At 38.2% G+C, this 14,236-nt stretch overlaps 1 protein-coding gene across 2 annotated transcripts in view; it reads left to right on the forward strand.

Annotated features, from left to right (window-relative positions):
* Positions 1 to 14,236, forward strand: part of LOC111148443 (autophagy related 10) — a 229,656-nt gene that overhangs the window by 53,902 nt on the left and 161,518 nt on the right. For both annotated transcript variants that reach the window (XM_022504988.1, XM_022504987.1), the window contains exon 3: positions 9,248 to 9,355. In XM_022504988.1, coding sequence (XP_022360696.1) covers positions 9,248 to 9,355 — 108 coding nt within the window. The remainder of the gene's footprint in view (positions 1 to 9,247; positions 9,356 to 14,236) is intronic.

The following is a 14,236-nucleotide window of genomic DNA, read 5'->3' on the forward strand; positions in this document are numbered from 1 at the left end:
ATGAACAAATGTGTTCAGTAGGCATTCACACATTAGATCACACAGGTAAAAGCAATAACTATGGGTTGTGTTGTGCACATGTTAAAGCAAGGGGGTATCAGCCTTTATTGGTTGGGACCCAGCCAGCAGATACAATTTTTCTCAAAAGGACAGCCCCAACTTCCTCAGCTGGATCTGAGCTGCATCTCCATTCCTTGCCCCTAGAAAGTTTTGAAATGAGCATGGGCTATTTAATAAATGACTGTTACATTTTATAAACTCCAAAATACTACAAGATCAGGGAAGATTAGAGATGTACAAAGCTCTTTTTCAAAGATGAAGTATGTTATATCCTCACTTTTAGTCTTGCGTTTCGGTTTCTTAAGTTTTTGGTTTCTTAAGTTTTTGAAATTTTTACCTAAGTGAGTCAGTGGGTATATGTTACCCATGGATTACTTTGACTGGATCTGGTCACTCTTGATACTGACTCTGAGGCATTAGAGTCAGCCATGGCCAAGATCTACATATGCATTCGGAAGGTTTAACAGGGATCAGAAATTGAAACCAGAGTTAGTGAGATTGGTGGGTGTTAGCTGTGGGCATGAGGAGGGGACACGCTAAATATTTAGAATTGTGTTTTGGAGGATCTCTAAATCCTTAACAATTACTTTCCTACACTATCTAATTCTGGCTTTTTAAAAAGTAGACAGATATTAGTTTAATGTCTGATCTCTTCAGTGTAATCTTTGCTTTTCAGCAGCACTGTTTTCTTTTTTTTTTTTTCCTCCCTAAAATTAATCGGCTGTGGGCAGCTGCTGGTAGTATTGATTTGCTCTCTTACTGAGGGAAAGAATAATCACTTGAGATCTGTGTCCTAGGTTTGGCCTGTTCCTCAGGGTTCCACTGACCCTGAAGGTCTTGTTTGATCAGTGTTGGCAGTGAACTAGAAACTTCCTGGTTGTCTTAATTGCTCTCCAATGGCCTTGCCAAGCCCTTCCTGCAACTGGTCAGTCTGGGTAGTTCACTTGAGTTTAAGTCCTATACGCAGTACTTTGTTGTGATGTAGAGCTGAGGCCCTTAGATAAGTGTGTGTGTGTGTGTGTGTGTGTGTGTGTGTGTGTGTGTTTGTGTGTTGTTGTTGGTTTTTTTTTAGATAGTAGGGTTTTTCTAGAGAAGATCATTAAATCTGTATTATCAACTTCAGAAGCCCTATGATTATTTGGATAGCTGGATTCCAACAGGCATAACAGCTCTCTGGGTGGGATAGTCCATAGCAACTTGTGAGAAAACAGACACAAACTTGTTCTATTAGGAGATCCTTAGATCCCCATCCAATACTCAGTCAGCAGTACACTAGAAAACTTGGTTGTCTCTGTAGGGTTCTATATGGCTTCCAGGACATTTTCTCCCTAGAAGTTCAAAATTGGAATTTATTACAGCAGTGTGATAGCCTGGAGGCATATGTTCAAAAGGCAGTCAATGAAGTACTTGTTCAATATGAAGTGTTATTTATAGGCACAAAAGGGTTTGTGTCCTAAAAAAGTAAGTTTCCTTCCTAACACTCCCACCATCCTCACCCAAACTTTTAGAGGTCACCAATGATTCCAGTGTCTTGGGCATCCTACCAGACATATTCAATGCACCCACAAACACATGTGATTGTATTTAAATAAATGATAGCATAATATACATACATGCATACTTTTCAGCACATTTTTTCCCTTAATGATCTATCTTATTTGTTATTCTGTATCAATTCTTATAGAACTTACTCATTTTTTATGGCTGCATAACATTCCATTATTTGACTATACTATAATTTAACCTCACTGATAGGCATTTAGGTTGTTTCCAATAGAGTGCTATTAAAGCAATACTTTTTACATATCATTGCATGAATTTTATTTCCTGCATGTGCAGCTATTTCTGTAAGATGCATTTCTGGGTAGAAGATAGGTGCATTTTTAATTTGGATAGTTATTGCCAACTTGTTCCCCAGGGAAGTTACACTAAACTATCCTGCCCATGGCAATGTATGACAGTGCCTGTGTGTTTTTTCTACATTTTTATCTACACACTGTATTTAATTGTTTTGATCTTTGCCAATCTGATAGGTAAAAAAATGGTATCACATAGTTTTAATTACATTTTTTCTTATGGGTAATGCATCTGATGAGTAAAATAGGTTTATTTTTATATGGTTAGTATTCATATGTACTTCCTCTTTAGTGAACTGTTTATATCCTTTGCTCATTTTCCTGTTGAACTCTTGTCTCTTTATTTTTTAATTTTTATTTTTTAAAGATTTTATTTATTTGAGAGAGAGAGAGATTGAGAAAGAGATAGCACATGAGTGGGGGGAGGGACAGAGGGAGAAGGAGAAGCAGACTCCCTGCCAAACAGACTCCTTGCCGAGCAGGGAGCTTGATGAGGGGCTCAATCCCAGGATCCTGGGAACATGACCTGGACCGAAGATAGCCACTTAACTGTCTGAGCCAGTTAGGAACCCCATTTGTCTTTTTCTTATTGGTTCACTGGAACTACTAATACATGGGAAATGAAAACTATTTATATATTGATAATAAAATCTGTTCTTCACGTTTTGATATTTGTCTTTTAACTTTATGGTGTTAAGATTTTTTCCATGGAGTAGAAATTATCAGTATTTTGTTATGACTGTGGGGTTTTTATCTGCTTTTAAAATACCTTTAAAATACATATATAGGGGTGCCTGGGTGTCTCAGTCCTTAAGTGTCTGTCTTTGGCTCAGGTCATGATCCCAGCGTCCTGAGATCCAGCCCCGCATCAGGCTCTCTCTCTCTCACTCCCCCTGCTTGTGCTCCCTCTCTCACTGTGTCTCTCTCTGTCAAATAAATAAATAAAAATCTAATAAATAAATAAATAAATAAATAAAAATATGAAATTATGTGTGTGTGTGTATTCCAGTGTTTTCATCTAGCACATTGATGGTATTGTTTTTCTCATTTAAGTCTTTATTCCTTATTTTATTGTAAGGTGAAGGTATTCTATGTAGATAACTTGAGTTTTGACTGTGAGGAGGAAGTGTTCTCTTTTTCATTAGTGGTGTCTGGGCTGCAGCACCTGGACATTTCCTATTATTTCTCTTCTGCAGTGACAGAGTGAAGCAACCTGCTTTGTTGTGGATGGTCAGTAGGAGTTCTGATGGCTGAAGTGTAGTTGGACATGGGACAGTGACAGTGTTAGGTGGTCATAAAGACCACTTAACAAACAGTCTTGGGGGGGGTGTGCCTGGGTGGCTCAGTGGGTTAAAGCCTCTGCCTTCGGCTCAGGTCATGATCCCAGGGTCCTGGGATTGAGCCCCCGCATTGGGCTCTCTGCTCAGCGGGGAGCCTGCTTCCTCCTCTCTCTCTGCCTGCCTCTCTGCCCAGTTGTGATCTCTGTCTGTCAAATAAATATATAAAATCTTTGAAAACAAAACAAAAAACCAATCTTGGGAAGACAATTATCATATGATCTCCCTGATATGAGGAAGTTGAGAGGCAACATGGGGACTTTAGGGGGTAGGAAAAGAATAAATGAAACAAAATGGCATCAGGAGGGACACAAACCATAAGAGACTCTTCATCTCACAAAACAAACTGAGGGTTGCGGGGGCAGGGTAGGGGAGTAGGGAAAGGGTGGTTGGGTTATGGACATTGGGGAAAGTATGTGCTATGGTGAGTTCTGTGAAGTGTCTAAACCTGGCGATTCACAGATCTGTACCCCTGGGGCTAATAATACATTATATGTTAATAAAAAAATTAAACAAGATGAGAATTTGGTCAAGCTGAGAGTTTGCGGAGGCCAGTTTAGCATATGGAGAGCTCCAAGCGAGCCATGGTATTCCTAGAGGTTGGGAATTGATTCGTGGCCATTACTCTTGAGACAGCTCCGGATTACTTGGTTGACCCTGTTCTCAGAATTTAAAATGGCAGCTTCAGTGAATTAAGTAAAGTAGTTCTCAACCCTGGCTGCTGTCTACACTACTGGAAGATTCTGGTCTGAGGGGGACCCCAGCTAGGGTTGAGAACCACTGTTTAACGTAATCGGTTTGCGATGCCTTTGAATCAAGGGTTGAAGTGCTTGTTGCCTCAGTGCTTCCAAATGTGTACACAAATCATCTGGAATCCTGTTAAATACAGATTCTGATTCAGGGTGTCTGGGGTGGAGCTTGAGATTCTGCCCATCTAACAAGCTCCCAGGTGACGAGGAGGCTGCTGGATCCCAGACCACACTTGAATGGCTTCAACTTGTTACTCAGAGTGGAAGGTGTGGGTTTACAGGCCGTGAGAGTCAGTAAACATGTTTCTGCCATGATCCGGACTCTAGCAGAATTGCTTGGTAAAAAGAGCACTGGGTCAAGAGGCCTGACTTACACCTCCAGTACTTCCCCCAATTAGTTATAAGACAAGTCTTTTAAAAGTACTTCAGTCCTTTCACTCTCTTATCTCTAAAATGAGATGGTTGAACCAGATAAATTCCTCCCCAAAGTTCTCTTTGTTCCTACCTCTCCTGTTCTAGTTCAAGAGTTTTTCAGGAACCAGGGACCAGGTTTTTATGTGGAACTGTGCTCTGTAGTTAGGACCCTTTCTTCCCCAGGGGCTGGGGCCTAGCCCCCAACTTTGGATTAATTGGGGGAAATAACACATGTCAAAAAATTAAAGAAAACTTTTTAAAAAAATATTTTATTTATTTGAGAGAGAGGGAAAAAGCACAGTTGGGGGAGGGTCAGAGGGAGAGAGAGAGAGAAGCAGACTCCCCCTGAACAGGGAGCCTGATGTGGGGCTCAATCCCAGGACCTTGGGATCATGACCTGAGCCAAAGGCAGATGCTTAACTGACTGAGCCACCCAGGAACCCCCCAAAATTAAAGAAAACTTAATGTTGAATTGTAAGCTATCACAAGTACAGAAAGAATGCAGGAAAGATAGAGTTGGGTGTCTACCAGAAAAGTCAGTTGAGATTTGAGTCAGTTATCATTTATTGAGCCAGATGGGCTGTAGTGCTAGCTCAGGGGGCAGTTCTCATGCTTTTATGTTTGGTTGTTTCTACAAAAACAAACCTTCAACAGTGAAGAACAAAACATATTTTTCTGCCTTAAATTAAAACAGTGTAGGAGAAAAGCCTACTTTTGTGGAAGTAAATGTTTGAAAGGAAGCTAAAATGCTGTAAACTGTTTTTTTTTTTCCTATACTTAATTTTTCAAGGCTTATCTTGACTGTTGAAAGATTGATACCAAAAAGAAAATTATCATGACCAGATAGAGGCTGAGTCAAAAACCCTTCTGCATATCCCTATAGACACTAATAAGTAGCATCAGAAATTATCTAAAGTAGAAATAAAATACCTTAAATTATAGGTAATATTAAAAATGACATATTTCTTTACTTTAATTCATTGGAAAAGAGATCAGATAATACATTTAGATTTTATAACATAGGTGCATAGGAATTTTGGACTTAACCTCTTGATGTCAAAGGAAGTGTATTTTACCTTGTAATTAGGGTTTTACTAAATTATAGTTTGCCTTAGGAAGAGGTTGTATTATCAGCGCTCATAAAATAGAATAGTTACTCTCATTTGATAAATCAGATTCAGTACAAAAGTTTAGTTCTAACTCTTCTCTGAATATCTTAAGAGTTTTTTTTTCCTATATAGCTAGATTATTTTTAAATTGCAGACTGCTTGTACTTTTTGTCCCACAATCACCTACTATTGATGGCTTTACTATATTTGGTAAACCCTCTATATCATCAGCTATTGCTTATCTGTTATAATGAGGGTAATCATATAATACAGTAGAAACCATGTAGTTTATTCATTCAAGTCAAAGTATTTTATTGTTTAAGAGATTCTTTCTGCGGTTGTAGGAGGCTCATTTTCAACAATAGGAAAACCTCATCTAGTTTTAAACTAATAACATTTATTAGGTTAGGGTACAGCTAGCTTTAAGTGTGGTTGGTGTGAACACTGTAATCAAGAACTGGTCTGTCTGCATCTTGTGGCATTGCTTTCCTCTGCATTGGCTTCATTCTCGGGCTTCATTTGATTACATGATGGCTGCCAACACTGCCAGGGCTTTATCTTCCTGGTCCAAATCCAGTAGAAAAGAGAATATCCTCCCCCATCCCCTAACCCAAGTCCTGAACTGTATTTCACTGGCCCTGAGTAGATTTCTTGCCCTCCTGAATCTCCGAGGCCAGTAGGACTGATGCTCCTATTGGCCGGCAGAGTCTGGTGTCCACACTGATAGGGGAGAAGGGAATGATTCCTCAGAAGGAGGTGGGCTACTGTTTCAGAAGAAGAGGAAATGGATACGTGATGTAAAAAGCAAGAGCAACAACTACAATCTCTACATCTTTCTCAATTTAAGCCAATATTAAAAGTCTTTTTGTTGTCTAAAGATTGTAGTGGTGGAAGGCCCTCAGGTGTACTTTGCATTTGGATGATGCAGAGCTAGAATTTAAAACAATAATTCCATCTACAAAATGTATAACTTTAAAGAAATAATTAAGGGTGTTAGTGTTGGGGTGACGAGGTGGCTCTATTGGTCAAGCGTGGGACTCTTGGTTTCTGCTTGGGTCTTGTTCTTGGTGTTGTGAGATTGAAACTCCCATGGGCTCTGTTCTGGCACAGAGTCGGCTTGAGATTTTCTCCTTCCCTCTCTGCCCTTCCTCCTGCTCATGCCCGTGCACTCTCTCTCTCAAATTAATAAATAAAGTAAAATATTTTTTAAAGATTTTATTTATTTATTTGAGAAAAAGACAGAGAGAGAGAGCATGAGAGGGGAGAAGGTCAGAGGGAGAAGCAGACTCCCCGTGGAGCTGGAGCCTGATATGGGACTCGATCCCAGTACTCTGGAATCATGACCTGAGCCAAAGGTAGTCGCTTAACCAACTGAGCCACCCAGGTGCCCCTAAAGTAAAATATTTTTTAAAGGTGGTAGTATTGGCTACCTGATAGCTTACAATACAGAGAGGAAGGATATTTAAATATTTAACAATCTGTGACAGTGGCATCAATCAATCAAAATAAGTTGGGTCCAGCCAATAGATCTGGTGCTGAGCAGGACCAACCAGCAGGGTTCTTTTGTGAGTGCTGTTGGGATGTCAGCCCAGCTAACTGGGAGACATTGTAGAGGTGCTGCCAGGTTTCTTAGAAAATATAGTTCCTCTATTAGTTTCCTAGAGCTACCATAAGAAAGTACTATGAGCTGATTGACTCAAAACAAATGTATTCTCTTCCAGTTCTGGAGGTTGGGAGCTGAAAATCAAGGTGTCTACAGGGCCATGCTCCCTCTAAAGTCTAAAGAGAACTTTTCCTTGCCTCTTCCAGCTTCTGTTCGTTGGTGGCAGTTGTTGGCGTTCTTTATCTTATAGATGCAGTGTTTCAGTCTTTGCCTCTGTCTTCCCCTGCCCTTCTCCCCTGTGTGTCTGCGTCTCTATAGCCAAATTTTCCTCTTAAAAGGGCACTATTCATATTGGATTCAATATTCAGTTGGATACCCTATTCCAGTATGACCTCATCTTCACTTTATTACATTTGCATAGACCCTGTTTCCCAAATAAGGTCACATTCACAGGTTCCAGGGGGCACATGAATTGTGAAGGGACATTATTCAACCTGGTACTATTACCTAGAATCCAATGCTCTTCCATAGTTGGCATGATACAATTTTTTAAAAAGATTTATTTATTAATTCTAGAGAAAGAGTGACCAGAGGGGAGGGGCAGAGGGTGAGGGAGAGAGAGTCTTAAACAGACTCCACGCAGAGCACAGAGCCTGACATAGGGCTTGATCTTGACCTGAGCTGAAACCAAGAGTCAGATGCTTAACCAACTATGCCACCCAGGCGCCCTGGCATGACACAAATTAAAAAAAAAATAAATTCAATATTGAATCACTCACAAACACTGTAAAAATTTTCTTATTATGTAGTTAAAAACTGAATTTTTGAATCTTAGTAAAATTATTTAAGTGAATTATGAATGGTTTTAGTTGGAATGCTATTCTGTACTTTTGTTGCTGCATCAGATTAATCATATTTCCTTAATTATAACTATTAAATTCTGTTAAAATGTGAGTGTTAGTGTGACGGTTTGGTGGAGAATTAATAATACTCATTAATATGTGAGTATGTTTGTGTATGAGGAGGTATTACATTTTATATATGACTTTATTGAATTCAACCAAGTTTTGCTTTTAAAAAATGGAACTGACCACTATTAGATAAACAGTGTATTTAAGAGCAAGTATAAGACAGAGGTGAGGGGCACCTGGGTGGTTCAGTGGTTAAGCCTCTGCCTTCAGATCAGGTCATGATCTCAGGGTCCTGGGATCGAGCCCCACATCGGGCTCTCTGCTCAGCAGGGAGCCTGCTTCCCCCTCTCTCTCTCTGCCTGCCTCTCTGACTACTTGTGATCTCTGTAAAATAAATAAATAAAATCCTTTAAAAAAAAAAAAAAGACAGAGGTGAGAAATACAAGTGGTGAAGGGTTTGGAAATCATATCTTCTATGGAACATTTGAAAATGATGGTAATTGTCTTCAAGTCTATGAAGAATGGCTTTGTGGAAAAGAGTTTAGCTTCTGGAGAGCAGAACTAAAACCAGTGAGTTAAGGTTAAAGAGAAACATTTCAGTGCAATATAAAATAGTATTTTCTCAGTGAACTATGTAGCACGTACCAAAATGGAGGTGGTGGTCATATAAGGAAGTAAAGCAAGGGTTCCTGGAAGTGCTCAGGTAGACGCTGCGTAATTATCTCCCTGTGATGTTGTGATGGAGATCTTGCCTTGAGCAAGAAATTAAAATGGAAGGTCCCTTCTAGCTTCAAGATCTGTTGCAAGTCCTCTTTAAATTTCTCTTTTTATATAGGCCATGAAATCAATATTAATATGTGAGAAAGTATTTCTGTAAGTTTAAACGCTTTTTAACAGCTGCCAACCTGAGGTTTTGCTCTATGACTTATGGGCTATGTACTGCTTGGAAGAAAAAGGAGGGGGGCTACCTAAGAGAAGGGGAAACATCATTAATAAGTGAGAAAAGTAGGGGATTAAAACTTCTGTTCAATGAATACCTACTATATGCAGGGTTTATTTGATGAGTTTCTTTATCCATAATATATCTCTCATAATTTAATGTACTTAATTTTTTATTACTCGGTTTGGAACTTACAAGAAACCATAGCTCTTAATATGATGAATTCTTAAAATGGCATTTTCTTATGTATTCTTCATGTGGAACACAGGACTGTTCTGAAGGCTACATGTGCAAAACACAATTTCAAATTAAACCTGGGACACTGGTATCACATCCGGGAACATCTGCCCACGTCCAGACATGTCTTCCCGTGGAGGTAAGTGGCTTACTATATCATATTCTCCCTTTCAGTCTTTGTGAAGTATAAATGAAACAATTTAAATCTGTTAAATATGTATTTGAAAAAAATAACTGGCATTGGATCCTGGGCCTACCCTAGGGGGAACATTGAACATCATTGGTTAGGAGATATTTTCTTCTATAATATTGAAAGCAGAAATTGTGGTAAAGTTAAGATCCGCTCTGAGTCAATACAGACTGTGGATCTGAAGACCACAGATGCCTTCCATTGCCTGTTGACTTTTCTCCAGTGAAATCCTCCCAGGACAGCACAGACCTGTCCCCCACCCAGCTGATTAGTACGTGGCTGGAGATCTCTTTGCCTAGGCTGTCTGTATTTAACTGTTTTCTCCTATGCCCTTTAAAATATTCTGAATCTGGGTCTCATTCCTTAGGAGACTTTAACCTTGACTTGAAATTCTTGGTAAATTAAATTTTAATAAGGTGCTAATGGCTTAGTGATTTTCTGGGATATTTTCAATTTTATTTTTATCAAAATGCAAATAGCCTTCTTGTATTGTTATTGTTAGTAAGGAAATTTTTAATATATCCATGGCAAAAGCAAACAATAAAGAAATATGTAAAGAGTAAAAAAACTCCCATATGTCCTTTAACTGGAGATAGCCACTTTTAATATTTTAGTAAATATCCTTCCACACATTTTCTATCATCCAGACGCATATATATTTTTCCTTTTTTGCAATGAACAAGTCATATATCATGGAGATCTTTCCATGTCAGTAAATGTAGAATTCCATAGTTCTTTTTAAATGGCTTCATTGCATTCCATCCTATGGATATACCATAATTTTGGAGAGCCCATTCTGAAGTAAAATACTTGAATTCTAAAATAGAATTAGTGGAGATCTAATTGTTTCAACACAGTGGAAGAAAATACTAATGCTTGGAATTCTGAGCATCCTGGTAAATGGCAGAGGACACTTTTCTTGTGAAGGAAGAGCCCTTTCTCAGGACCTGTTAAATCAGTCCGATTTGGCAATCCAGTGTTAGCTCTCCCCTCCCCCACCCATATAGGACACTGCCCTGAAGTAACTCTTGCCAGTGTAATTCAGTTTGCAAGTTATTCTTGAGGGTATTGTATTTGGTAATAAGCTGAGTGCCTCTGGGTGGGCACTCAAATCCTGATTACTGCTTCATAGTTCAAATAGCCAACATCAAATCTGAGGCCAAGCATTTTAGGAAGCTTTTCAATTCATTATATATTAACTTTAAAAATGCACATGGAAATGGTGATTTTAAAGATGAATTTCTAGTTTATGCCTAACACATTGGTAGTGATTGGAAAGCATTAAAATGTGGTGTTGACAGTGTGAGGGAACTGACACTTTTTGGTTGATGTTTTAACTTCACAGAGTATAAAGATGGCCACATACTATGAACAATTTTTTCCAATTCTAGGAATTAACTTCATAAATAGAAGTCTTTTCAACATTTTTCATTTTAAACATTTTCTAAAAAATTTCAAACATGAAAAAGTTGCAGAAATTTTGCAGTCAACATCCATATTGTTATCACCTAGTTTCTACCATTAACATTTGCTGTGTTTGCTTTATTATATATCTGTCCCTTTATTCATCTATCAGTACATCTTATTTTTTGATTTAATATTTTTACTTCAAAGTAGATTACAGACAAATACCCATAGAATAATTAGAAATGTACACAGATTTACCTGCAAGTACATTCATCTCAACATTATTTATACTAGAAAGAAATGGGAACTACTGAAATGTATAACAATAATGGATTGGTTAATGATGGCACATCTCTATGATGGCATTTTTGATTCAGTAGGTCTGAAATAAGGCCTGAGAGTTTGCAGTTCTAACAAGTTCCCGAATTCTACTGTAGCTGCTGATCCAGGGATCACATTTTGAGAACCACTGCATTGATTTATGATAGAATGCTTGGCATATTTGAGATGCTGTACAGCTGAGATAGTTAGATCATTAGTTAGATCATTAATATGATATATGACAGAGTCGATATTACAATAATCTTGGTGGGATGAAAGATGTCTCAGGTTGGGTTTGGCAGAAGCAGAGCCTGGGATGGAGTTGCCTGTTCAAGTGATTTGTTAGGGATGGGCTCTTAGAAGAAAGAGAGTGACAGAAGCAGAATAAGACAAGGGATAAAAGCTAAGGAAGAATGTGGTCTCTGCTAGAAACTAACTTGGGTCTGATCCCGTGGGAAGCTACGGAGCACAAACTACACCCAGAATTAGTTCCACTTTGTGTCATTGGGATGGGTCTTTTGTACTCTGTGACAGTTATTGGCTTGTCATTCAGTCATTGGGTAAAGTGGAGGTGAAGGTAGCTTCCCAAGCCATGTGGCTCCAGTGTTATTAATTCTGCTGTGTGTTGTTATCAGCTAACAATCAAAATAGCTAAGTGAGGATGGGTGTACTGGCCTTAAGGGAGCTAAAATGGGCATCACTAGTGTCCACTACCAAAGAGTGATGTGAAACCAACAAAATGAGATCCACAGGGAACTATATATTTAAGTTCTGTATTTAGATGAAAGGAGGGAGACAATGCTGTTTTGGAAATGTGTTTATTTTTCATAGAAATATTTCATAGAAATATGCGGTTATGTTAACATGTGTTTAAAATGAATGAATTAATTATAAAATTTGGTTTTAACTGCTAATACAGTGAATGTCAATAGATAAAACTCTCTTAAATAGAAGCTCATTGGGATCTTCAGTGATTTTAAATGTGAAAACAGGTCCTGAGACCAAAAAGTTTGAGAACCATTGATGTAGAACAAGGAAATATTTCATTATTACATATGAAGAGCTCTGATAACTAGAATATATAATAAACATACAAGTAAGAGTTGAGAAATCATAATAAATAGAATATTTATCATAAGTAGAATTCATTCAGGCAGAGAAGCATCCCAGGGGCCATAAGTAGGCTTGCATATATTGCTATGAGGAATATTTGGGGGCTCTGGAGATGTTAAGCTGGAAGTGAAGACCTAGGAAAGTTAATTGTCTTCAGATATCTAGAAGCCTGTTCTGTGGAAGAGAGAATAATAAGCTTACTTTGAATCTGAGGACAGAACTGGTTTGTGTTTGGAAATTATTTTAGAAATTCTCAATAATGTTTAGCGTTGTCTACAGTGAAATTGGTCAACTTGCAAAGTTGTATGCTTCCTCCCCTTTCATGATGATGTTTAGCAACAGAGTGAGTGTAGTGAGTGGTCATCAACTGAAATGCTTGGTTGCTTAAAACAGCCGGATGATGGGTGAGTGAAATGCGCTGATGGGAAGTGCGGTGGAGAAGTGGAGAAGGCATGACTCATCCAATAGGGGCAGCAGACATGCAGCTCCAGGTGGATTTTAAAGACGAGGCAAAGATCTGGATTTTTGTGCATTGGCTTAATTAAAACAAAACAAAACATAAACTGTGGAGGTCATGTAGACTATACTTACGGGCTGTAGGTTATCCTTAGGCCACCGCCCTATAACCTAAGCTCTTTTATTATAGAAAGGAGTCCTGCACTGTAGAGAAGACTAAGCTAGGGGACCTCTGAATTCTCTTTAGACTTTAAAGCCCAAAAGTTCCATATCTCTCTGTTTCCAATTTAAAGATATTCTGCTAATAGTTGTTTCAGTTTTTTTTTGTTTTTTTTTTTAAATTTTGGCCATGTATAATGTGGGAAACTTGTCCTTCCTTGTTCTAACCAGAATCAGCATTCTTGATTGTAGAAAGATAGCTGGTTTCATGATTTCTTAGGAAATAAGAGTATCTACAATGGTATGTAGATAATCACAGGATTTTTAAAATTTATTTATTTGTTTATTTATAGTTATTAATTCTTAAAAGATTTTATTTATTCACTTGAGAGAGAGAGAGAGAGAGCACAAGCAGGGTGAGCAGGAGAGGGAGAAATAGGCTCCTGCTGAGCAGGGAGCCCAACATGGGGCTCTGTCCCAGGGCCCTGGGATCATGACCTGAGCCACCAAGGGACCCTGATGACTGGATTTTTAAAATTATTTTTTTTTAAAGATTTTATTTACTTATTTGACAGACAAAGATCACAAGTAGGCAGAGAGACAGGCAGAGAGAGAGAGGAGGAAGCAGGCTCCCTGCTGAGCAGAGAGCCTGAGGCGGGACTCGATTCCAGGACCCTGGGATCATGACCTGAGCCAAAGGCAAAGGCTTTAACCCACTGAGCCACCCAAGCGCCCCTGACTGGATTTTTAAAAGCAAAGCAACATATAATGGAATATATAAGTGAAGTAGTTTGTGAGAATCATAATCACTACCTTCTTTGCATTTTTAACATGCAATTCAAAATGATAGTTAAAAGAATAAGATGGTATTCAGAAATCTAAATTTACTAGGGTGTTCTTTAGTACTGGTTCGGGAGAACAGGAATTCTTATAGTTTAATCATATTAGATAACACATTTATTGAGAGTAGTTAATATGATTTGCTTGTGACATTTCTGAGTTTGTGAAATAACAACCAAGACTCTGGCAGTTTTGAACAAGATATTTTATCAGTGACCGAAAGAAATCCATTCCCTCAATTTAAAATCTTGATATTTTCACCAGGACCCACAACTCTGGTCCTTGAAATATCTTATGTAACACTTATTTCTGTAAATGGATATTGGTGTTAATATTTCACTTTATCACCATATGATTTTTTGGATTTACCTAAATATTTTTCTTAGGTAAATTAAGATCTGATCATTTATTTAACAATGTTAAAAAACATTTAATAATTGGTCTGCTTTAACAAATATGAGTTTATTGTGAAAGTCTTTATTGAAGTCTTACTTATGTAAATTAAATAATAATTTAAGAATGAAAGTAGGAACA

Source organism: Enhydra lutris, unplaced genomic scaffold, assembly GCF_002288905.1.
Source record: "Enhydra lutris kenyoni isolate GAN:26980312 unplaced genomic scaffold, ASM228890v2 scaffoldscaffold19, whole genome shotgun sequence".
In the NCBI taxonomy this organism is placed as follows: domain Eukaryota; kingdom Metazoa; phylum Chordata; class Mammalia; order Carnivora; family Mustelidae; genus Enhydra; species Enhydra lutris.